Source organism: Semicossyphus pulcher, unplaced genomic scaffold (assembly GCF_022749685.1).
Source record: "Semicossyphus pulcher isolate SPU_LCO1_2020_fin unplaced genomic scaffold, fSemPul1.0.p SCAF_69, whole genome shotgun sequence".
Taxonomy (NCBI): Eukaryota; Metazoa; Chordata; class Actinopteri; order Labriformes; family Labridae; genus Semicossyphus; species Semicossyphus pulcher.
The window spans coordinates 55,190-79,686 of NW_027211747.1; the positions used below are offsets into that span (position 1 = coordinate 55,190).

Consider the following 24,497-nt stretch of genomic DNA (forward strand, 5'->3'; position numbering starts at 1 on the left):
GCCCCTGTGGTGTAGTTTTGTCCATGTTATACTTTATAGATGAACGAGTGCAGTTTACACGAGCTAACGTCAGCATATTAAGGTTATTGTTGCCAAAAGGGGGTACCGGGGACTTTCAGGGGTCCTTGAACCGGTTACTTGAACCGGTTACAAGTGGTCTACAGAAAATAACAAATGAAGTCAGCTAACGTTAGCTTAACAACACATTTAAGGGGAGGCTAAGCTAACTTCATTTTCAACTATGCAATAATATTCGATGTATTGTATTTATTTGTCTCTGCAAGCTTTCTTTGCTTCTAATTGTTATTAGATTATTCATGATTACAAGTTAGATTGCGTTTTGATGATTTTCTATCAACGAAGTTGTATGTTGATCACCAGGTAAGTAATTCTTTCCTCCTGAGCTGACAGCATCAGTCCTGTGACCCGCCTGTCTAAAGCTGACTGTACTCTTTCAGACAGTCGTGGACAGAGAGTCAGGCGGAGACATGGCCGAAGACTCTGGGAAAGTGAGTCCTCTGTTGGGCGAGGACGAGTTCAAGGCATCTTGCGCCAAAGAGATGGCTCTGCTGGACCTGATGGAGAAGACGGGCTACGACATGGTGCAGGAGAACGGACAGAGGAAGTTCGGAGGACCCCCGCCAGGTCTGTGTGTCTTAAGACCATGAAAACACACGAAGAAGAGAATTAGTGTTGTGTTATATGAAAAGGGGCAGAAAATATTAAAAAGATGAGCAGTGTGCACATACAGAACACTTATGTCTGATTAAAGCTGTCTAAAGAAAAATCCAGGGATTAATAACTGAAATAATCTGTTTGTTCCTAATGTAAGCCCTCAGTGATCTGTGTAATATGTCAAAAAAAAACTCAAGATGTGAGGGTATTATGAAACATCTCCTTTTAACTTATGGAAAGGTCAGTGTTTATCTTTTGTTCTCAGTCTGAAAAAATAGATTTAAAATAGTGATTTAAGTGAATGGAGTTTGGTTTGGCTGCAGCCTGTTGATGTAGCGACTCCACTGGTCTGAGATCAGCTCCAGTGAAAGTTCTGTCTGACCGTCGTTGTGTTTTCTTTTGTGCCTCAGGCTGGGAGGGTCCGGCCCCCCCGCGGGGCTGCGAGGTGTTTGTGGGGAAGATTCCCAGAGACATGTACGAGGACGAGCTGGTGCCGTTGTTTGAGAGCGCCGGAAGGATCTACGAGTTCAGACTGATGATGGAGTTCAGTGGAGAGAACCGCGGCTACGCCTTTGTCTTGTACACCAACAGGTGAGTGTGTCTATTTATATATTCAGTTTGACAACATAACAGAAATGATCCCTTTAACTACTAAATCTATGGTCTTATTATTTGTGGATTATAAATCACATTTATTTAGAAAGAGGAGAACCAGAATCAACTGAAGGCAGGGTAATAAAAAACAAAGATCCATGTTATGATAATTTATCCTGACCATTGGTTATGGGTGCAGAGAAGCAGCTCAGAGAGCGATCCAGATGTTGGACAACTACGAGATCCGTCCAGGGAAGTTCATCGGTGTGTGCGTGAGTCTGAACAACTGCCGCCTCTTCATCGGCTCCATCCCAAAAGACAAGAGGAGGGATGAGATCATGGACGAGATGAAGAATGTACAAACACACACACACCTGAGCCACATGTGGACATCTGGAAAACTAAAAGTATTGTTTACATGTTTATGACTGACAGTTTAACCAGGCGTGTAGAGAAACAGAAGACGGAACAGCTGCGTAAAACACTTGATTGTAGTTATTTTTAATTAAGTGAAATAATTAAAGGTAGAGTGAACTAAATGTAAGTCAAAGTTCTTCCCCTGGATACCAAATTAAAGCTCATGGAGGAGCTTTAACACAGAGAATAAATTAATTTGTAAAATGTTTTTTGAAATGTCTTCAATTAACTCTAAGAAAAAGGTTAAAAAAAATCTTTGAAAACTTGGAAACAAAATGTACAAAACTAGCAAGAGCAGAGCCGTTTGGTTGTTATTGTAAAAGTTGAGCTGTGAAATGAGAATGGATGATGGACAGATACGTTATTAGTCATACAGACTGAACATGTGGACACACAGAGATAAGCTAATGGAATGGACTGTACTTGTATAGCACTTTTCTAGTTTGCTTTTCACTCAAAGCTGCTTTTACACTACACACACATTCATACACTTATGGCAGAGGCTACATAAAGTGCCCACCTGTCAATCGGTTATCACATTCATACCCGTTAGCTATACCACAGGGGCAATTTGGGGTTTAGTGTCTTGCCCAAGGACACTTCAACATGTAGCCTGGGGGAGCTAGGGATCGAACCTCTGTCCTTCCAACAGAAGAAAGACGACCGACTCTACCGCTGAGCCACAGTCGCCCCGGACAGCAGTAGTTGTTGTGTTCAACCAGCAGCTGGTAACATTGGCAGCTCATTGAGTCGTGCTAACAGATGCTCAGTCATCCCTCATTTTACATGTCAGCAGATCCCACACCACAGCTGCCAGCATTTACATGTTCTTGTGCTTATTTTTTTCTGATCAGGGTTTTTAGTGTCTATTATTTTGCTTTTGAGAGCCCAAGATTGTTTAAAGAGTGTTTTTCGCGGCTTCTAGTAAATCTGGATTGCAGAACGTTTTTGTCTCAAGCTCACTGAAGTGATGTTTTTATCCCTCAACCTCTCCATATTGACTCAGTCATTGAGCAAACCTGCAGACCGGCAGCTTGTTCTTTATGTGTTACAGCAGAGTGCTGACTAAATGACATCATGTAGTTTACATTTGACTTGTATTCTCAGCTCATCAGCCCAATGATCTCTACTGATTGGTTAATTATTTATAACTTTAGAAAACTCTGAAAACAGTGACAGAAAAATGAAGTTCCAGGTGGGAAAACCATTTCTTGAGTTGGCTATGTGCATGTTGATGAATGTTGAAACAGGAAATAGTTTGACAAACTGTTGTCTTAAATATCATTGTAACTGGAGCATTAAGATCTCTCTTTTTGGAAACTCAGGGGTGGAAACACAAAGGCTCAAAACTAAACATTTGTTCCCTCATTAACACAAACAGCAGCATGTGGTGTTTCAGGTCACAGTCATCATTTACAGCAACAGTAGAAGAAGCAGCAGCTGTTACTGTTTACATGTTAACCACCACCTTTGCTCCCTCCTGTGTGTGTGTGTGTGTGTGTGTGTGCGTGTGTGTCAGGTTACAGACGGCGTGGTGGATGTGATCGTGTATCCCAGCTCCACAGATAAGAACAAAAACCGAGGGTTCGCCTTCGTAGAGTACGAGTCGCACAAGGCTGCAGCCATGGCCAGGAGGAAGCTCATCCCGGGTACTCACTCTCTTTGCATCCTCCTCTGACTCCTTCATCAAAGCTGTCCGTCTCTCCTTCTTTATTCCACCTGCTGACTCTGGGTCACTTGTGTTTGTCCAGCAGGGGGAGCTAGAACACAGAAAAATGCAGCAAAGAGTCTGAATGAGGATTTAACTTCCAGTCCAGTTTATTGAATTTATTTTTTTAAAGTTTAATAGCCTACAGTCCTGCATGAAGGTTTTTAATGTTTACTTTGTGTTCAATCATTTGTATTCAAACATATATTATTTTAAATGATGCAGTTTGTGCTTCTGTAACACTGTCAGTGTCTTTAACTTAGCCTCCCCTTACTATATAAGATACATATGCAAGAAAAAAAATCAAGAATCTAAGTGATCCATTCTTCATTTTTCAAGCATAAAACCCTCAAAGTTTTGGTTACAACAAGAGCCCGACCAATACTGGATTTTTGGGACTAATGAAAATTCCGATATCGATGTATCGGCCGATATATTCAGATATGTTCAAAGTGTATCTGAAATTAAAAGAACAAAATTCCAATTCTGAAATGTTATTGTTACATTTGCATGACATACAAAATTAAAGTGTTTCTGTAGCAACTTAAATAGCACCAAAATAAATTATCAAATTAAATAGACGTGAGTATAACACAAAAACACACAAAAGTTGGAACAAAAAATTATTTTCTTCTTTTCCCACCTTCACACAGTGCTGCTACAGATAAAAGTCACCAAACACAGACCAGCTCATTTGACAGACAGATATTGTTAATAATAGGAATAAAAGGCTTAATAAGCAGGATTTTTCATATTAAATATTCCCTCTTAATCAACATCAATCCAGGAGAAGTGTGAGCTGATGTCTGTATCAGCAGAGGATCTGCCCTTTGTCTGTGTTTCTATTCTTATTATTGTGCTCTGTTTGGGACATTTTGGACTATCTATGGACTGTCTATCGTGGGGCAGTGGTCTGGAGCTCAGCCAACAGTCCGCAGGTCAGGTCTCAATCAAAACGTAGCATCACGGTGACATGGCTATCTCTCTGCCTGTCTTTCTGTAACTCCGTCGTAACTTTAGCATCTTTATGAGACATGAAAGGGACTTCACAAAACGTATTAATTTGCTGTTCTGTGAAGGAGAACAGTCCGCACGTGCGTGTCTTGCTGCTGTAAGGAGCGGCAGGTGTGACTGAGGGCGGAGTAGACAGACGCACAGTCTGCAGCATGGGGCGATGATGGCTTTTTAAAATAAAATCCTGTACCTTCCTGCTGGGTTGTACGGAGGTGTAGACGTGTAAGCTTGTTGTTTAGAGCATAACGGCTGTGAAACTAGCAGACAATTAAGCTTAAAGCTCCTGCACCTTTGTTACTAAAACTGAGAGCCAGACTGTACACTCGGGATCTCATGGGCAGTTTAGATGCGCAGAGGGTAGAAACAGTGGTGCTCTTAAAGCAAGCTTTCTTTGGCTGATTACTGTGATTTTAACATGAGTTTGTTGTTCACAATGTTTCGTTCTGTATGGGAAAGATAATGCTTCCCTTCACTGTGTGTGCTGCTGTTGGAAAAAAATTTGAAAAAGTTAAAGTTATATAATCAAAAGTTTTATAATGAAATGTTTTAGGTGAAAATTTATAATCAAATGTTTTAAAAGTTAAAGTTTTTATGGTAAAAATGTCTTAAAGTTAACATTTCTATAGTCTAATGCCTTAAAGTCCAGATGAAACAGCATTTCGAGAGTATTTAGCTTCCGTATCGTGACGTATTTTTGAGTGAAACAGGACTTGCAGGCGGGACATATCATTAGAGGGATTTGATTTGATCGTTGAGAAGTGGGCGTAGACAGACGTTCTCCACAGCGCAGTAGCTAGCTAACTGACCGAGCGTTCTTGGTGCTCTGCGGCTAAATGTTGCAGATTGATTGACAGGTGGATGTCATGATATTTCTTGTTGAAATTGGTTGGTCCTATCTTATGTAAGCACATGTGATATTTTGTTTTACAGGAAGAAAAAATGATTGAATTTTGATATAAGAATACGAAGAACTGGATTTTCTGTATTTTTTTTGGTCTGTATTGCCAAATAGATGCACAATATTACGGAGGATGTGATCTAAAAGGATTAAAATGACATTTTTCATTTCACCTCGACTTTAAAGTTAAAGTTTTACAGTCAAATGTTTTAAAGTAAGTTCTTAAGTTAAAGCTCTAAAGTAGAATCCTAAGCTGAGAAACTCGCTGGGCTCATTATAGAAGCCAGGTGCAAATCAAAGGGTGGGAAACTGGCCGCCTTATCTGATCTAGAAAAAAAAAAACAGGTGTCCCCTGCCAACGAGCCCCTCCTTTATCTGTTGTACAGTGCATGGGCGTGCCTAATTGGCCAGAGTGAGGAAGAGTCCTGCGGAAAAGTTGGAAATGGGTCGGACGAAACTGAAGGGACATAAGCTGAGGGCAGAGAGCCAGAGTTGGGGGAAGGGGGGTAGCACAAGTCTGCCACTTGCGACACACTTTAACCAATTAGGCAGAGACCTAAAAAAGGGGAAAAAAACGTGCCGAAGCCCAGCGAGGGAGGGGTTTAAAGTATATAAGACCATGCGGCTAACCTGTGGGCAGTCTCATCCGGATGGACTCGGGTTTATTTGTTTGTATTTATACGGAAATAAACTATTTTTGCATCAGATTCTGCCAGTCTCTAGTGTTTGCTTGTCTTGCTTGAGTTTTTTGAAGACTTTGATTATAGTTTTTCAACCAAGTTTTATTATCTATTGGCGATTGAAATTAAGTGACAAGAGGGTTCGGGGAACTTTTTTGCCACAACACTGCCCTGCTCAGCTGTGACGCGCACTCAGGCAGCATTAGGGACCTCCTCATTTCCCATCATGCCTGCCGCCTAGTGCTGACTGAGTAGTAAGTTGTTAAGTTTCCTATTTATGTTCCAAAAAGCAAAAAATAATTATGTTAATTTTTTTTATGTCTGTTTGGAACATATGTCCTTTTTTTTAGATTATTATTCACCTCTCTTTTACGTTAACAGACAAGATTTTACCATTCCAGAACCAAGACAAAGTGTAAGCAAGAAACCAAAAACAGACCCCCCATAATAATAATAAACCACGTACATAAATAAATGAACACCAAAAACAAAAAAGATATATCTATCTTTATACACATACCCATACACACACACATACAGTTTATACATATATACAAATTTAATTACATATGTATACATAAACCCAATACACACAGCCTGTACATGCATACACACACACACATCCCTGCATATACACACACATTCAAAATAAATATTTTCAGAAGAATTTTGTAATTAATGAATCAAGTGTGGTGAACTAGTTAGGAGTTGGTTTGACAGGAGTCATTGAAAAGAGGTAGTTGATTCTGGCTAATATTGACATTTTGATAGTTGCAATTCGGCCTGCTAGGGAGAGTGGTAAATTATTCCAGCAGTTTAACTGCTCTTCAATGGATTTAAGGATGGGGGTAAAGTTGAGGTGGAACAGCTCTGGAAGCTTGGAGGAAATATCAATGCCTAGATAGCGAATGTTACCAGTTGGGATATTGGAGGGTAATTTGGGGTCTGTCGGCTTACATTGGTGGTGATTTAGTGGTAGGATGGTGGATTTGGACTAGTTAATGGATTAATCAGAGATGGAGGAGAATTCCTCCAAGAGTTTAAACAATGCCTATAAACTGACCTTATGGATAGTGTTGGCAACAGTGATTCCAGTGATTTGTGAATCTTGGCGAATGGCGGCTGCTAGTGGCTCAATGGGAATAATAGTGGAGAGAGTGGACATCCTTGCCTGATGCCGCGGTTTAGTGTCAAACATTGTGAGGTTATTCCATTGGGGATTACTGATGCTGTGGGTGAGTTGTAAAATATTTTAATCCAATTGATGAATGACTGTCCAAAACCAAACTTATCTAATGTTGCAAATAAAAAGTTCCATTTTACACGGTCAAATGCTTTCTCTGCGTCTAATGATAGGATGGATGTGTTAATCTTTTGTTTTGTGGATATATTTATTAGGTTGAATAGACGGCGCATGTTATTTGATGAGTGTCTACCTTTAATGAATCCTGTTTGGTCGGGGTGAATTAAGGTATGAATGGCTTTTTCCAGTCTCATAGCTAGTACTTTACTGATAATCTTGATGTCTGTGTTGATGAGTGATAAAGGGCGGTAGCTTGAGCAGAGAGTAGGATCCTTGTTAGGTTTGAAGAGAACTGAGATGAGTGCATGAGAATTCATATGTGGTGAAAAGTTGGATGATTTGTACATTTCTGTTATCATCTCAACAAATACTGGTCCAGAATTTGTTCTACTGTTTGAAATGATTGCCACGGTCTGGTAGATTTGATGATATTTGATCTGTCAAGTTTTGGATAAATGGTTGCGTTGAAGTCACCTCCAATAAAAATGATTGTATCAGAGAAGGTTATTAGTTTTGTAAAGAATTCATGGAAAAATTCTGGGTTGTCCTCATTTGGGCCGTATTGATTGGTTATTGTTAACTGAACTTACCCAATGGATCCATTGATTATTATATATCGTCCCTCGAGATCTGTTATGGTTGAGTTATTGCTATATGGTATTTTTCTGTTGATCATCAATGCAACGCCTCTCTTCTTAGAGTTATAAGAAGCGGCGAATATCTGGTCTGCCCAATTTGGTTTAAATTGATATAGATTTGAATTGATGAGATGCGTTTCTTGGTAATTGTCATTTTTGTGCTGGTTTATAGTTGTAACATGAGTGAGGTCCTCTCCTCTGCTTGTCAGGAGGTGTCATGACTTTCTCTTGAAGCACTGCAAAAATTAAAGTTATTAATATCGGAGCATATTGGAGGACATATACGCCGACACGATACATCTGCGAAATGCAAATATGGGCCGATAAAATCGTCTGACTGATAAATCGGTCGGGCTCTATTTCTAATTTTGAGGTTCTACTGTTTCGCTAAACACAGCAAGTCTTATTTTTAAAACAGTAATTTATTAGCTTGGACGCTGCCTCAGTGTAGCTGAACAGCCATCTGTAGCAGCTCCATGCTGCCTGAGGCAGGAGGAGGCTGCTGTCCTGTCACAGATCAGATGGATGAACCAGCAGAGAATCTGCTGAACTGTTGAACTTTTGCATTGATAAAATATTGTGCAATTATCGGTCAATTTCCCCGATCAGCCTCAAACATACTTCCTTCTGAATCCTGTAGAGAGGAAAAAACAACAGTTCAGCATGTTTCTTTCATAACTCTCCAACTGCTTCTACAACACTCAGCTCATTACATTGTCATTACAGACAATATATATGTATGAAACTATTGTCATACATGTTAGCATGTTGAGTATACAGATGTGATGTTGTCGTGTTCCTGTTGTGTCCCACAGGAACCTTCCAGCTGTGGGGTCACTCTATCCAGGTGGACTGGGCCAAGCCGGAGAAAGATGTGGACGAGGATGTGATGCAGCACGTCAGAGTCCTCTATGTGAGTTTGTGTGTGTGTGTGTGTGTGTGTGTGTGTGTGTGTGTGTGTGTGTGTGTGAGTTTGTGTGTGCGTGTGTGTGCGTGTGCGTGTTTGTGTGTTTGATATGTCTGTGTGTGTGTCTGTTTGTCCCTTTAAAAAATAATAATAATCACTTACAAAAGAATCCCTTGTTATGAAAAGGATGCAGATGAGGTGAAATCAGGTGTAAGATTTTAATGATTTCTCTTATTAAACGATCAGAAAGGATTCTACAAGTTTCAGAGTCTCTCACTTCAGCCCGCTGTAGAGAAATTTTTTAGAGCCTTTAAATCAGAAAGTCTCCAGCCCCCGCACTGCTGGACAGGCAGCATTTTAGGAAGAGAAGTCTGACATATTCGGCCAACTTGTTTAGATCAGAGGTGTGAAATAGGGAGAGAGAAGGAGGGAGGCTCACAGGAGCTGCACGTCCTCCAGGGGATCAATTAGGAGGCTTTTACTCTGAAACTCTGAAATGTAACCTGAGGGCGACAGATACAGACCTAAAATCACCTTACACATGTTGGAGAGCATTCAGCAGGTACAGAACACATCTGTCTCTCTGTGTGCACTTTTTATGCACTCAATTACAGCTTGTTTTTAATCTTCACAGTATTTTTCATCAGTATTAACATCGTTGTACTCACAGACATCGTGTAAGGCATCACTGAAAGGAGTCAGACATGTTGTGGCATATGGGACCTGTACTATCTGAACATCAGCAATGGGGTTGTAAGATGTACGATGTTTGTGTCCCTGCAGGTGCGTAACCTGATGCTGAGCACCACAGAGGAAACCCTCCGCCAGGAGTTCTCCCGCTTTAGACCAGGCTCAGTAGAGCGCGTCAAGAAGCTCACCGACTACGCCTTTGTTCACTACCGCTGCCGGGATGATGCCCTCTTTGCGCTGAGCCTCATGAACGGGGCTGTGATTGACGAAGCGAGCGTGGAGGTGACGCTGGCCAAACCGGCGGGGGTCAGAGACGGGAGCGTGGCCGGGAGGAGGTACAGCACCAGGGGTTACCTGGGGACCAGCACAGGGGCCGGAGGAGGGGGCGGGACGTTTTTCCTGAACAGGGGTGACGGAGCCATGATGGACGGATGCTCTCCACTCAGGACAGTGCCCCTGCAGCCACGCCTGGGAAGCCCCTTCTACACAGGAGCAGTAGGTGAGGAAACATTGTAGACACACATAGACCATCACAGAGTCGACCTTAACTTTTTATCCCCCAAAATACTGAAGTTCCTTTCAGGTCCTAACCCTGTAAAAGTCTTTTGGCATCAAAGGCATCAATTATAAATTGCCAACAGCTGTAACAAGCAGCACTGCTGCTGTATTCATCAGTAAGAGGACCTTTTTGCGACTGAGACCTTACAGATGCTGAATTAGCTTTGGGGTTTAGTGACAGCAGTGGGTGTTAAAGGAGAGGTTTGGTAATTTTGGACCTTTTTTTTTTACAAATTTGAGTTTTGAAATGTCTCATAGAAACAAAAACTTTTAGTGGACGTATTTTGATCGGCTGTATCGTGGCTACAGCGGAGGCCATCTACTGGACCGATTCCCAAAGTTTTTAGCTCGTTCTTCCTCTTGGCCTTCATACACTCATCATACTGCACTTTGTGTCTGCTTGAACAAGTTAGTTGTGTTGCTTTGCGGCACAGACACAGGTCTCATGACCACTTTGCTGATTATTGTTTCTTCATCACATCACTCACCCTAAAAGTGAAATACCTACAAGCAAGCAATGACGAGCCGTTTCCGGGACCAGCTCTTCATCTTCTGTTCCAGACATTTGACTTTAGTTTCTCCGACCGTCTCTGTTGTTTACTCTTCCACTCTGTAAGATAGGCACATGACATGCCGGCTCCCCCAAAAGTGAAGTCCAAACCTCTCCATCACCCCCTGGGGGAGGGGCTTGATTTGATATGCAGTAGAGTTTTCTACAGGCGGAGCATTTTAAACGCCAATATCACCGTCATGTTTAATTAATTGTGGGAAGACAAAATGTGTGCGGGATTAATATTCCATTTATAGTGCAGCCCTGCTTCTGATGTTTAGGGTCGGTCGGGAATGTCTTATTGTATCCGCAGATGTTTAGCCCTCAGAGGTTTGAACAAGACATCTGCGACCGATCCCAGAGACAGTCGCAAATGTTTAGGGTCAGTTCAGGATGCCTTCTTTTGTTTGTGGATATTTGGGTCAGCTGTAAATTACTTTTGTGTCTGTTGTAATGACCCTAACTGATTATATTTCACATACTTTGGTAGGTGTTTCCTGATTTTTACTCCAAAATCAGACAAAGTTGGAGTATGAGCATCTAGGCTGTTTTTTGTTGTACACAAACTCTACTGGATTCTGTCAGACTTTAAATGTGACCTCCAGCCCTACCTTTAGTGTCAGACTTAAGACTGGCTCTTCTCTTTGATTCAAACTGGCGATCTTTCCTTCCAGCTTCCTGAGCTAGCTAGTAAGCTATACTTACATGATGGAGGGGGAGACAGATTTAAGATTGAGAAGGAGACTTAGAGAGGGAGAGCTGGACAGAGACGGGAGTGAGACAGGTGAAGGAGAGAGGACAGACGAAGACAGAGAGTGAAAGGAGAGAAGGAGATTCTTGAGTAGAAAAATTAGGTCAGGTATTTTGTTTACAATCACAGACTATACATATAAGAATGATCAGCAGGGTCTAACTCCCCTAGTAAGATTGTATAGAAGTCTATGAGAAAATGGTCCTCCTTCTCGATTTATTCCCTCAGTAAACATTCTCCTAATGAGTTTATGGTCTCAATCTCTAGTTTCAAGTCTTCTTCAACTCAGCATGATGTTCGTGGGCCAACAGTTGGGGAAAAAAAGAAGCAGAACTGACTGCTGTGCATGTAAACATGCGTGCAACGCTTCTGCCGTCACAGATGAAGGCTACTTGGGGGATGATCGAGGCAGACGGGCAGTTACGTGAGGTGGCTATAAGTGGGTGTATTCCCGTTATCAGCGGCACCTCGTCCCGTTGCAGGTTAACGCTGTGGCTCCATAAACGGACTGTTCACAGAGCGAACGTGGCGCAGAGTGTTTTAAAAGCTACACCTGCAGCACACATAAAGCGTGAGGTTGTGTGTGTGCCAACAGAAAGAAGGTGACGGTAAGATTTTGTTTCAAAACGTTACTGTCACAGGGATGATCACGCTAGTTTAACATACATTTGAACAGCGTCATTAATGTTACATACCGTTTAAGTAACGTAACTGCAGCTACTACAATTTATTCATGCGGGTGTCAGAGTTGCTGAACCAAGTGTGGTAAAAGAACCCTCTTTAAACCCTTATGATATTTTTGGTCTATTTTTATGAGTTTATAATAGTTGAACACATGTATTGAGTAATAAAAACACTTACAGAAGGAGAAATTTGATGTTAAAAAAATAACTGAAATAGGGCTTGCATTTCAGGGCCAGTGGTTTTAATGGCAGGCCTTCAAAACAGTAGTCAACAACCCAATGATTGACGTCACGTCGGCTACGACCATTTTTGTATACAGTCCATGATTAGAACAGAAAAGAGTCAGCATTTTGTTTGGTTAAATTCGCAGCTAGACCTTTAAAAACAAATGTATTGTGTTTTTTGTTTTTTGTCAAAGAAAAATCCCTCAATGTGACCCTTTAAAGGGGAAATGTTTTGTGTAGTTTACAGTAACATTAACACTGTAACATTTCTGTTGATGTGAGACAGAGGGCTTTCTATCATCTCAGCTGTTATTCACAGTAATAGTTAAAAGTACCACACATGTTGGACAGTGATTTATTGCTGTTACGTCCTCTGAAGCCTTTAATTTGCAAACAGTTTAAGTGTCAAACATGAAAATGATCATTAATGTCAAAAAACAGCCTTTGATTTGATTCATATTCATGACTCGAGTGTAAATAGGGTATTTGAGACGTGTGTGTGACGTTGAGGAATGTGCTGGTGGATTCACTCGTCAGTGTAATAAGTGACATCGTTAGCATAAGAGGATATGTTTCATGTATCCTGGTGATTAAAGCAGCTAAAGTGTTGTGTTTACTGACAGCGAGTGCTGCTCATACTTCATGCTGTCTAAAGAGTGACGGGCAGCTCAACTTGTTTCATTTTATATTCCGAAAATCTTCTTTTCCACAGCTTGACCCTTACACTGTTTTCACTGTTACTCCAACTACACTACACTGGTATCTTCTGACTACACTCATGTCTAATGAGCAGTAATGCTGATCCTGCCTCTGTGTGTGTGCGTGTGTGTGTGTGATCAGATGAGGCAGACCGGTGTGTGTTCCCCCTGTTCCCCGGCACCCCCCTCACCCCCACCAGCCTGCTGTCACTCAAACAGAGTCAGATCGGCTCGGCCGTCAGTCTGCTTGACTTCTACTGTCGCAAGAACCTGTGTTCACAGCCCGAGTACGAGCTGTTCTCCACGCCGGGGCAGGACGGGAGGCTGCTGCTGCTCTACAAGGTCTGCAGATACACGGCAGGCATACCTTCTCACCTTTACCTTTGTAAACTTCACTTTCCTGTCATTTATTCAAATGGAAATCTGCAGAATACATACATACAGAATAAGTACATAAATGTTTACATCGACTTAGCTGATAAGTCTAACCATATGAGCAACAAAAACAGAGTGTGCGTGTGTGTGCGTAGGTGGTGATCCCGTCCACACGCAGCACCTACATCCCCGACAAGCTGTGTGCGCTGCTGGACGATGCCAAAGAGCTGGCTGCTCAAAACACCCTGTGGAACCTGGGTATTGTTATCTAAAATAATAAATGTCAAAAATAATTTGTTTATAGTAAGTATTATAAGTTATTAGTTATTAACGGTTAAATAATAATTTGTTAATAGTAATTATTATTAGTTATTAAGGGTTAAATCATTTGTTAATAGTAATAACAAATAATAAACGTTAAATAAAGTGTACTGATCCCCAGACCTCCAACATGATTCGTGTCTTGATTTATCGGCCCTGTCAGACACTCTTCATGTTTAATATGTTTATGCTGGTGCAGAGGGGCTGTGAACTAACCTGTTGTTGGTTTAATAAGAATGAGACACACTGTTTTATGAGATGTAAATAATCTACTGTTACACATACAGAGCAGTGAACAGAATTCATTGTTTTTAACAGTCCCTTTGTATTAATGCAGCCAGCACACAGGACTGGACTCAGAGCTGAAGCTGTGTTTACATTATTAAATTTACACAGTCTCAATATAACCGTCATCATTTATTTACATCCACAGTACTGTTTCCTCCTCTTTTCTTTAACATTTACACCGTGCAGAGAAAGATAATTAAACTGGGTTAAAGTAAAACTTCAGTTTTCAGGAGTTCAGAGTCTGCAGTGTCTTTACTTCCAGCCCACCTGAGCGCTGCACGAGAATCTCAGGGAAGAAAATTCTGCTTTGGCAACCTGACATGCTACGTTATTGTCTGAATTGTGTGGTAGCAGCTGTCAGTGTGTGGAACTGGTGCCATCTGTAGCTCTGAGCCCAGCACAGGAGTTCTGTTTAAAGGTGTAAAAACTTTCCTGCAAAGTAAAAGAGAGCCAACTGCATATAAATCAAACCCCTCACATGTGGAAAATCTGAGTGGTTAAACGCTGAGCGGAGAACATGAATGTCTGGAGCTGTCAGAGGAAAAAAATAGAAACATGCCAACATCAGAATAATGTTGTATTCTTGAAATCTGGTGGTTTTGCACCAATAAAAGTAAAAGACTTAATCAGTGATTACTTTGACACTGAAGAAAACTTTGAAACATAAGATCTTAACCTTGTTAAGCCCTAAGGTGCTAGCAGGTGATTTTCGCCTAAACAGACATACCCACTAAAATCAAGAATATCTCCACAACTATCAGGTCTATATGCATGGTCTTGGTCTCTATGGATAGGTAAAACCTCAGAAAATGTACTCCCAGTGTCTGTAAATTGTGACTATAATATGCATGAGTAAACTGTGATCAAACAAAGGGAAAAAAAGTTACATTTTTTCCTTGGCTAAAATTTAATCTAGATTACACAGAGGATAACACCATGATAGCAATGTTTCTCTGCAAAAAGATGACAGTGAATTGATTCAGCAACTCCTTGACTACAACTGTCAAAGTATATAGAAATATTACAAAGCATATAGATTCTACAAAGGTTTTATTAAGGATAGGACCATGTGGACTCTCCATTTGGCCATTTGGATACCTAAAGTACACAAAGTGTGCCAAATGGGTTGTTTTACCTCTTTAAAGGGATTCTGACAACAACTACTGATTTCCACTACAAGAGGCTATGTGCACATAATGCAGTCTTTGGCTCTGACATTTATCCTGTGCATCATCACACTCTACCATTGTGCACAGCATAAAATCAATAGAAAACAACTAAATTGTATTATTTTGTCTCCAAATGGAATAGTTTTATTCTACAAGTCAGAAGATCAATGTGCAATATTTACAAAAGCACAGGTAACTGGTAAACATTCAACATTTCAAAAACATGTTAATATTCAACATATCAAAAATCAAATCTGACTGTCCGACTGCCAAGAGCTTGAGTAATATAATACTGAATGAGGGCAACTGACAGGTCCACCCCGCCCATGTGGCTGTTGTAATCCTTGATGGCATCAGGAACAGGAATGTTTTTTGGCGACACTGTCCAGCCTCTTTCACTCTCCTGTGTGTGGAGCCTTCACTGTAAGCCTTGTGGAAAGTGCTGCACATTGTCACCTCCTTGGTGTCCTTACACTTCACAAAGAGCCTGTCGTATTGTGTTCCTTTCTTTTTCTGATTCTCCTCGTGTTTTAATCACTATTTGTAGTGATGAAACATTTTACCTCTTTGACATCAGACAGTTGAAGGGACCAAAAAATTGCCTTAAATCTGTCCCTTGTCATGCAGTTCCATGGAAAGTGAAAGTTGTAGGGCCACTCTCTTCACATGTCTACCCTGGTATGATCTTGAACCATCCCAGAAAAGATGACAATAGCCAGAAAAATGTAGAAGTCCTCAACTGAGAGGGGAGACCACTTAAATTGCATCACTGATGCTTTTCTTCTGTCTGCTTTTTCATTTGTGCTCTTGATGATTGTGTGAATCACGCTGGAGCTGAAGAACAGTTTGAATGAGCTCAGTGGTGACCATGTCACACTGGTGTCAATCCTGGGCCCTACTGGATTTCTTGGCTCAAAATTTAACATTGGTGGTTCCACATCCAGCTCTTCAGGGTTACACCACCTCTCCTGCCCATCGCCGCCATCATGTCCAGAGGAAGCCTGCTTTAGTTGCTTACTGGCAGGCCCACGACATCTCTGCTGACCCCTCTTCGACTGTGTTGATGGCCCTGGGGCGGGGGAGGAGGACTTAGCTGAAGTTGAACGCAGCTTACGTGAAGGTGGCACAAACTCCTCGTCTCCCCTTTTATCATCCTCACTATGGAAACAGAGAGATAGATGTTGAAAACTCAATATGTGTCACAATTGAACTAGGACTTGAACCCAACTGCACCACTCAGAAACAAAGTGCCAAATAAAAATCACTCTACAGAGGAAAAACACTACAACAATGAAGAAACAAAAAATCACTCTGAGGATAAAAAACTTCTGTGACAAAAAAAAGGATAGACAAAGTATCAAAATAATACAAAACCTGTTTTGACATAGAGCATAGCATGGACAAGGCGTTGGTTCTCTGACTTGCGGGACCAGGCAAACTGGCACAGAACAAAGACAAACGCAGACAATATATAGACAAGGTAATGGGGAACAGGTGGAAACAATCAGGGCAGTGAAGACCATCAGACCAGCTGGGAACACACAAGGGGAAGGGGCAAGTTACCTGGGTGTCATAACACGCTAAAAACGCCTTAAGACGTTAGAAACTGACCTGTTAACATGTACGTTTTTAACTTGTTAAGGGGTATAATATTGGGTGATACCACTTCATCCGTTTCTGAGGGGAATCCCTACATACAGTCGTTGGAAGACAGAAAACAGTTCCCCGCTCAATAAACCTTGTATGAATTGAGGTCAGGATACAATATTTATTGAATTGGGGTTTAGAAATGATATGTATTTACAGTGAAGTTATTAAAATCAGAATTTTGTACTGGTTACTTATCGAGGAAAAACTGTACCCACTAGATGGCAGTATTGGAGCACAAATGGCAACCTGTTGAATTAAATACATCGGAAGGGGGTTGATGTTCTGCATGCCCGATGTACATTTGTTAAGATCTTTTCTGATTAATGGCGACATTTTTCGTGCAGCCAATGGATATGTTTTTAATGTAATGGTAGTGTGAATTATACATTGTGACTATTATGTAAAAAATAATCCAATTTAACTTTTATCTTTTCATGAACAGACTCTTGTGTCAGACATCACATTTGTGTTTAGAAATAAATTATTGTATAGCCTAATGGAGACTGGATGAAAACGTGTGTCGTTAACCTTCTGGATCAGAATGAGAAAAAAAAAAAATCAAATGAGCAATATATTGAGCATATGAGTTAATTTTTCCAGCAGTTCGCTATGCCTTTTTATAATACCGTTTGTTCGTTTTTTGAGGGAGCATTTCACATTTGAGCTTTATTTCGTCCTCAAACTTGCTACAGCCCTATAGTTGATTAGATATTTGGCTGTAAGGCTTTGTTTTAATTTACAGTCATAACATGCATATAAAACTATTTTCCACAATGTGTCGATGGCACTTTTGGTTTTCATAATGGTTTCAAGCAGTACATAAAAAAATACATCAAGGATTAAACGTTTTATTTATACTAGATTTGTTATTGTCAATTATTACAATGTTACATTTTCATTTAGCAGACGCTTTTGTCCAAAGCGAGAGAGTTAATACAACACAAGCAACGATTAAGACAGGAGGAAACGAAGTCAGTAAGTGCCAACAAACAGCTTCAAGTGCGATCGGACACTGGTGCCAACAGGCAGAGCAAAGTACGTTATTTTGTTTGTTTTTATAATAATCATTGTCAGCAACATCAACAAGGTCAGTACAGTCATCATCGTGAATATCCTAATCCACATCCTTAATGTCATCATCAGCAGCATCAATATCATTAAGTGCAGAAGTGTTCATGAAGGAGCTGGGTCAGGTAGGCAGGAGCCAGTTTCGTCCCCGTTTTGTAAGCAACAGGGTTTTGAATTTGATGCGAGCGATGACTGGGAGCCAGTGGAGGGATATGAGCAGTGGAGTGACATGTGTTGTTTTGGGTTGATTGAAGACCACTGGCTATAAATGTTAACTGTTGTTGGAGGATGCGATATGATGTTTTAGTGAATGCAACGCTATGGCGCCATTCCCACTGACCTAGCTAACCAATTGTTACGTTAGCTAATGTGGCAATGTTAGGATTGGAGGATGAGGATGCCGCAACATCACCTGGGGAATCTCACCCCAGGAAATATATATTAACAAAACTATTTCCAAATTAAACCAAGGCACACAAGGTTCGAAAAAAAAAAAAAACTCCACGGGGCAGAGAGCGTGATTCCAGTAGAAGATAATTTATTAACAAAATGCACTTAAATGGAATTAACATTAAACCATATAAATATAATCAGAACTTTAAATCAACAGTGGGAATGAGGGCCCAATGTTCTGCCTAGATGGCAGTCGAGGAGCAGGTCAGGGCTGGGGCTTACCATGACAGCGGCTAACTCAAAAAGGAAGGGATCCACACTACACCGCACCTGTGACACAGCAAACCAAAAGAAAAGTGAAGGCACCACCACAAGGGAGCCGCTGCCGCACACTTGGCCCACAGCACCTAGGTAAAAGAAAGACAAGTTAAAAATATGCAATGTGACAGACCCTCATAACCACTGTTTAACACAAAGGAACCACTCAGTCACACACACTCAACCAAGGGAAACAATGACCCTAGACAACAAACAATCTATATGCAATAACTAAAGATAAACAAATTATACATCAATCACAAAATCAAAAATAGCAGAAAATAATTAAACAGAACAGTTGACAGTTACTCAGTCTACTCAATTAAAACTACGCGCCCGGCTCGGCGTGCTGGGCTGGTTAATGACAAAAGACAGCCGGGACCAGCGCACACAGCCGTGCAAATTCACCATCTTCCGACCAGAGCGGGAGGAATGCACGGAGAAGTCCGAACACGGAGCCAATCAGAGCGCCGACACAGAGCCAATGCAGAGCCAAAACAGCAGCTTCACCCAGAGGTGGTGGCCGATGACAGGCCACGCACTGCGAAACATAGTAAATCAACTACTAAATAATAATTACAATTTACATGAGAGCCAGTTCTTAAAATAGACAGTTCCTAATAATAATAGCTGTTAACTTTTCACGAGAACAACCAACAGCTGAAGGGAAAAAGGCAGACCACGCCGCGTCTTACCGTCCAGAACGCACACCGCGCACCAGCCGCGAGTCCAAGGGAGCAGCCCAACTCCTAGTCACGTCGAGTCTTTAGTTAACGTGGCGGGATGCCAGGACACCAGGATGCTGTCACGCCACCGCCAAATGCTCCCACGCCACACCGTCGGCTCCACGCAGGAAGAAGAGGAAGAGGAGAAGACCGCGGGGGAACGGCGCCGCCCCGCAAACTATGTGCCCTGCTTTTTTTCAGAGAAAAAACAAGTTAGGAACTAATAAGGCAACAAAAAGCAAGTTCACTTCATTGCAAAATACAAAATGATTTGGCCGAGAGCATGGCTACCACTGAAGGTTGAACGAAAATCTGGCAATGAGTGACTGAAGAACCAGGGTTGAAATACTGCAGGCTCGATGAATTGATGAGAGGAAGGTGTGCAGACTGGGAGGAGTGATGAGCCGATTGAGAGCAGGTGTGCAGGAGGGTAAGGGAAGTGGGGAAGCCACGCCCATTCCAGGTACACACACACACAACCAGACACAGAGACAACGAGGGACAGACAGGGGAACATTGGGAACACAAGGAAAGGGAAAACACAGAGAAACACTAGGAGATAAGCTGTGGCACTGCCACAGCCATACCACATTGTATCACACTTTTGTTGGAATCACTAGTTTCCATGTTTCCACTGTTCGATCTTTCAATCACTGTTTTAAATCAATAGTTATGTTTGAAAGATGGAAACTCTTAGTCTATATAGCTAGTTGAGAATAAAGAAGCTAGTAAGGTATTGGGTAATTTATGCCTTCATAGCACTGTATTAAAATTGAAGTAGAGTCTTGTATTTAGTGTTTAAAAGTGGATTACAATGGGTTACAATGATCCAATGATTCATATAACATGGGACAAGCTTAATTACTGTTCCACATTAGCTTGTCAATAACATACGGTAATGAGATTTATTTCTCTTGGTGTTGAGTGTCTTGATACATAGTAACAGAAATCCCATAACCTGTATGCCTGTATGTTATACTTATTTTTCATTAAGACTTGGAGGGTTTAGGAGAGGTCAGGTGCCCAGGAGAACAGAACCAGCCAGACAGCGGCTCACCACCATAAGACTGGCTGTTCTTCCAAATGGCCGTGACACTGTATTCATACTAAGGCGCAAGTTGGAGGGTCAGGACAGCGTCAAAGACAAGATTGCTTATAACTTCTGTTCACTTAGGCCACCCATCACAAAGACACAGAACCAAAGATAAAGGCAGAATTCCCAGATTTACAAGGGGACCTCTGCCTTTACAGAGTCGACAGACAGAGGAGAATCCACCGCCTGGTCCTCTCCTCTGTCTGTCCCTCTGCTATAAAAGCATGTCCTCTGCTGAGAAGATCAGCTGTTTACATCAGACCAAAGGTAGGCTACTATCAATTGAATCAACTTCCAGGGTCTCTCAAAAATCACATAAGCGTTAACATTTTACGAGTAAATGACACATGGAATCTCTCACATGGAGAGGTCAATTGCAGAATCTTGTAATTTTTAAAACATATTTTTAAATTGCATTGTCCTCTTGTTACAGTTTGAAGAGGCATGTATGGTGTGACTTTTGTCAATAACATAGGAAAACGGGGAGGAAGAGGTCGGGAATGTGCAAGGTGTGGGGGAAGGAAATGGAATGGAAGAGGAAAACCATGAGATGTTGGAGGAAAGAACTGGGTTGGAGGAGGAGGAGAAACAAACCGGGTTGGGGGAGGAAGTATGAGATGGGTCTTTTGTTGGTATCCATGACAGTCAGTAGGATCTTAGGCAACTTACCTTATGGGACTGCTCATTACCCAGGGTGCCCTTTCAAGGGTAAAGAGCTTCCAAATGATCTATTCGGTTCTTGTTCGGGAGCAGCACATTGTTGGAATTAAGTACGCTATACATAGAGGGAGGCCAATGGGTTGCCTGTAAAGCCGACAGCAGAATGTTTGGTAACACTTTCTATGAAGACCACATGTATAGTGCGTTATGAGGGCATTCATAGTGAATTATAATGCATTGATAATGCTTCATGACTACACTCATAAACACACATAATGCTTTCTGATGCCCTGTAACAATTATATCTATTGTCTTACAAGATAATAGATGTGAAATTTAATGATTTATAAGTTTCAAGTGTCTTATGGATGCTCTTATCCAGGCATATTTGCTATCTTCGTCAGGATTCTCAAAATTACTGCTGCCTTAATAAGTTCTAGTAGGTGGCTAACTAAATAAAAGCCAAGATTGGTTTCACTATCCAAATTCTTATTAATACAATGATTATTGGGCATCACTATACAATAACTAACAATAGCAATGCTGATATATTCCTCTGATTCCATCAACCAATGACAGTGGCTTTTAAAGATGTAATTTCTCATTTCCCAAAGCACTCATTGCATCAACCTCCTCTTTTATTCAGAGACCATCGGTAGTCATTAAAACTAACTAAACTTAATATCTATATTCCTGCTGTACCTTTAGTGTCAGTATGTAAATGGCCACCTGCCACTGTGGCTGAAACAAGCAGCCCCGTCATACATATCCATCTCACTTTTCATGCCTCAACCTAACCAACGAAGGCAACGACTGGCCAGTCGGAGGCAGAGTAGGGCATGCAATAGGAAAAAAATAATACAGACTCGCAATTCCATTTTAATTGAAAATTAGGTCACAAATCACAAATCTTTCTGCCCGCCATGGTTGATCACAACACAAGATCACCTGCGTGTTGCAGGTGTTACTTCCTACACCGATTCTGTGATTTCAGGACATGTTTGCTGAACAGGCTGATGTGCAACCATCGGAAAGAGAGACCGGCTTGCTGGAATGGCGAACCCTACGCAGCCAGCAGTATGAGGAGTTTGAGCGTTCACTGGCAATAGACAGAGAAAGGGTAAGAAAATGCAGACGCATCATATGGCCTTCTCACACTCTACTAACTGAGCAAAATATTGCTTTGCAGAAAAGATTCCACTTAAGCTCATTATTGTTCTGGTTGTTCTGATTGATCAATTTAATATGTCTTAAAATTATGTTTCATATGACATCAGGAGAGAAGACGAAGACAAGTCCAGGAGCGTGAACTTAGAAGAGTACAGGTTAGTTAGTCACCCAGTGTAGGTGGAAGTAGACCAAAAGGAGCAACACACATGCTACAAACTATCCCCATATCATTAAACAATAAGCAGTCATTCTCAACTGATGATTCTCAACAGGGCAAAAGGAATCACTGCAGAAATTGGTACATTTATAGCCATGCATTGAGACCGTACTCTGGAAAACGCAGGCTTTACACAAAAAAAAGTCCAAATAGAGAACCAATTGTCGGAAGCATAAAGAATATTTTTGTGTTTGTTTTATATGCTGCTAAGATGACACCCCAGAAGATTTAGTAATCTATTTTAATTATTTATATACCCTTATGTACATACATTGCACTGCACTTGATTCTGACTTCTGGTTAGACCGCTAACTGTAATAGGGTGCAAACCAATGACAATAAAGTTGAATTTCGTCTTCTGTAATCACATATAAAAACAATATTGACTTGTTTATAGGTCATAAATACAAGGAAGGAACTGGTCAAATCTATGCGTTCATCAGCGTTCACCGATATCTGCACTTTTTTAAGGTATTGATCTACATTTCACTTTTCAGGATATAGTTGCCTTTGCAGGCAGCGAAGAAGTGGCCAGTGAAATATTTTCACTGCAAAAGGCTATGTTCCCTATTGCACTCCTTAGCACTCGAGGGAGTTCACTGGCCGACAATGGCATCACTGAACCATGTACTCTGTACATTAACTGGATGTCCGGGAATTCAGTGGAGGTGAGTGATTTTGGTGTGCGTCAGCGCTGTTCTGTGAGGGCATTATTACTGTAATATTGTATAAATATGCCCTGCATTGTGACCCAAGAAAATTCGAACGTTGCTTTCAGTTTGGTTAGGCTTCTCAAGGAAAACAATTTGCCATTTCCCTGGGATGGTTAGTCAATTTGGGTTGACTTCCTCAAAATTGCTTTGGCAAAATCTTGCCATCAATTCGGATGTAAAATTGTGGGTGGAGTTGAATGAGATATCACATGCATGTTAACATTGTTTATCAATTAATTTCAGGATATTATGTCAAACTCCTCCATAGTAGATGACCAATCTCCAGCTGAACCACTTACAACAATCTCCACCTTTTCGCCTGCTCCCTCTCCAACCCACAGCCCCTCATATATCTCCATTCCATCGAGCCCAGAGCAGGAGGATATTGAAGGGCAAGTACCTGCACACATTATTTATGACGAGGCCATTATTTGGGACATTGTAGTTGTATTATACAAATAATATCACCCTACTTTTAAGTAATATCACATGAGAGGGAGTTATGTTGTATTGAATATCATCACAGCTGTGATTTGGTCGTAGATAATCACAGCCATGATGATATTCAGTACAACATCGCAACCTTGAGTGTGATATTGCTTTTATACAACAGATTATTTTTGTTCCCCCAACTGAACAAGTTCATCAACTTAACTGAAACTGAACTTTTGTTTCCAAGCATCCCAAACATTCTCCAGCACTCTGTGTCTACAGGTTACTACAGATCAGCTGTTTATCATGTACATTAATCTGTTTGTTTTAATTTATCACCAAGCAGTGAAATAAGAGTCTGCTGTGTGATTCAGAGGTACCAGCTTGATTAATGTACACATACAGGGTCAGCTGTAATGTTAATTAACAGTATTCAGAACAGCTGGCTGAGGCGGAGTGATACACAGTGAAAAGTCCCATTGATGTTGTTCGTCATATCGTCACTCATGGAATGCCTCTTGTCCAATCAGATTACTTGGTCGGAACTAACTGTAGTATAATCAAATATAACACATTAAGGCTGCTCAATTTGAGATTTTCAGCCACTAGATGTCACTATTCCACTTGCCTTAGACCAAAAAATACAAATACAATACAAGATCAATTTGGCCTTTTAGATCTACAATGAGTCAAGATTCGGCAACTGCGTTCCCTTTTTTTCACCTGAAATGCATTCAGAATCAGATTTCAGTGGACTGTTTAGGGAGAGCTTCTGTCACCAGTATTTAATGAGGAAATGGATGGTTTGTAAACTTTTCTCCTCAATGGCAGAATGAAATCTGATATTCAACGCATTTCAGGTAAGAAATAGGCTATGCAGTTCCTGAATCCGGGCTTATTTTTCATGAAAAACGCA

At 41.1% G+C, this 24,497-nt stretch overlaps 1 protein-coding gene across 1 annotated transcript; it reads left to right on the forward strand.

Annotated features, from left to right (window-relative positions):
- The first annotated feature begins 512 nt into the window (after positions 1-512).
- Positions 513-16,235, forward strand: LOC138611031 (probable RNA-binding protein 46). Its single transcript, XM_069683909.1, has 9 exons — positions 513-645; positions 1,086-1,266; positions 1,469-1,625; positions 3,206-3,335; positions 8,743-8,840; positions 9,618-10,023; positions 13,132-13,331; positions 13,520-13,622; positions 16,087-16,235. Exons 1-9 carry the CDS (start codon positions 561-563, stop codon positions 16,233-16,235), a joined length of 1,509 nt encoding a protein of 502 aa, XP_069540010.1. The 5' UTR covers positions 513-560.
- The last annotated feature ends 8,262 nt before the right edge of the window (positions 16,236-24,497 follow it).

What these genes read in the sequence shown, in the direction of transcription:
- LOC138611031 (XM_069683909.1), top strand. Translation starts at nt 561, where the DNA reads ATGGCTCTGCTGGACCTGATGGAGAAGACGGGCTACGACATGGTGCAG. An exon ending in GTTCGGAGGACCCCCGCCAG is followed by an intron (nt 646 to 1,085) that starts GTCTGTGTGTCT and finishes TTTGTGCCTCAG; the next exon opens with GCTGGGAGGGTCCGGCCCCC. An exon ending in AGCACGTCAGAGTCCTCTAT is followed by an intron (nt 8,841 to 9,617) that starts GTGAGTTTGTGT and finishes GTGTCCCTGCAG; the next exon opens with GTGCGTAACCTGATGCTGAG.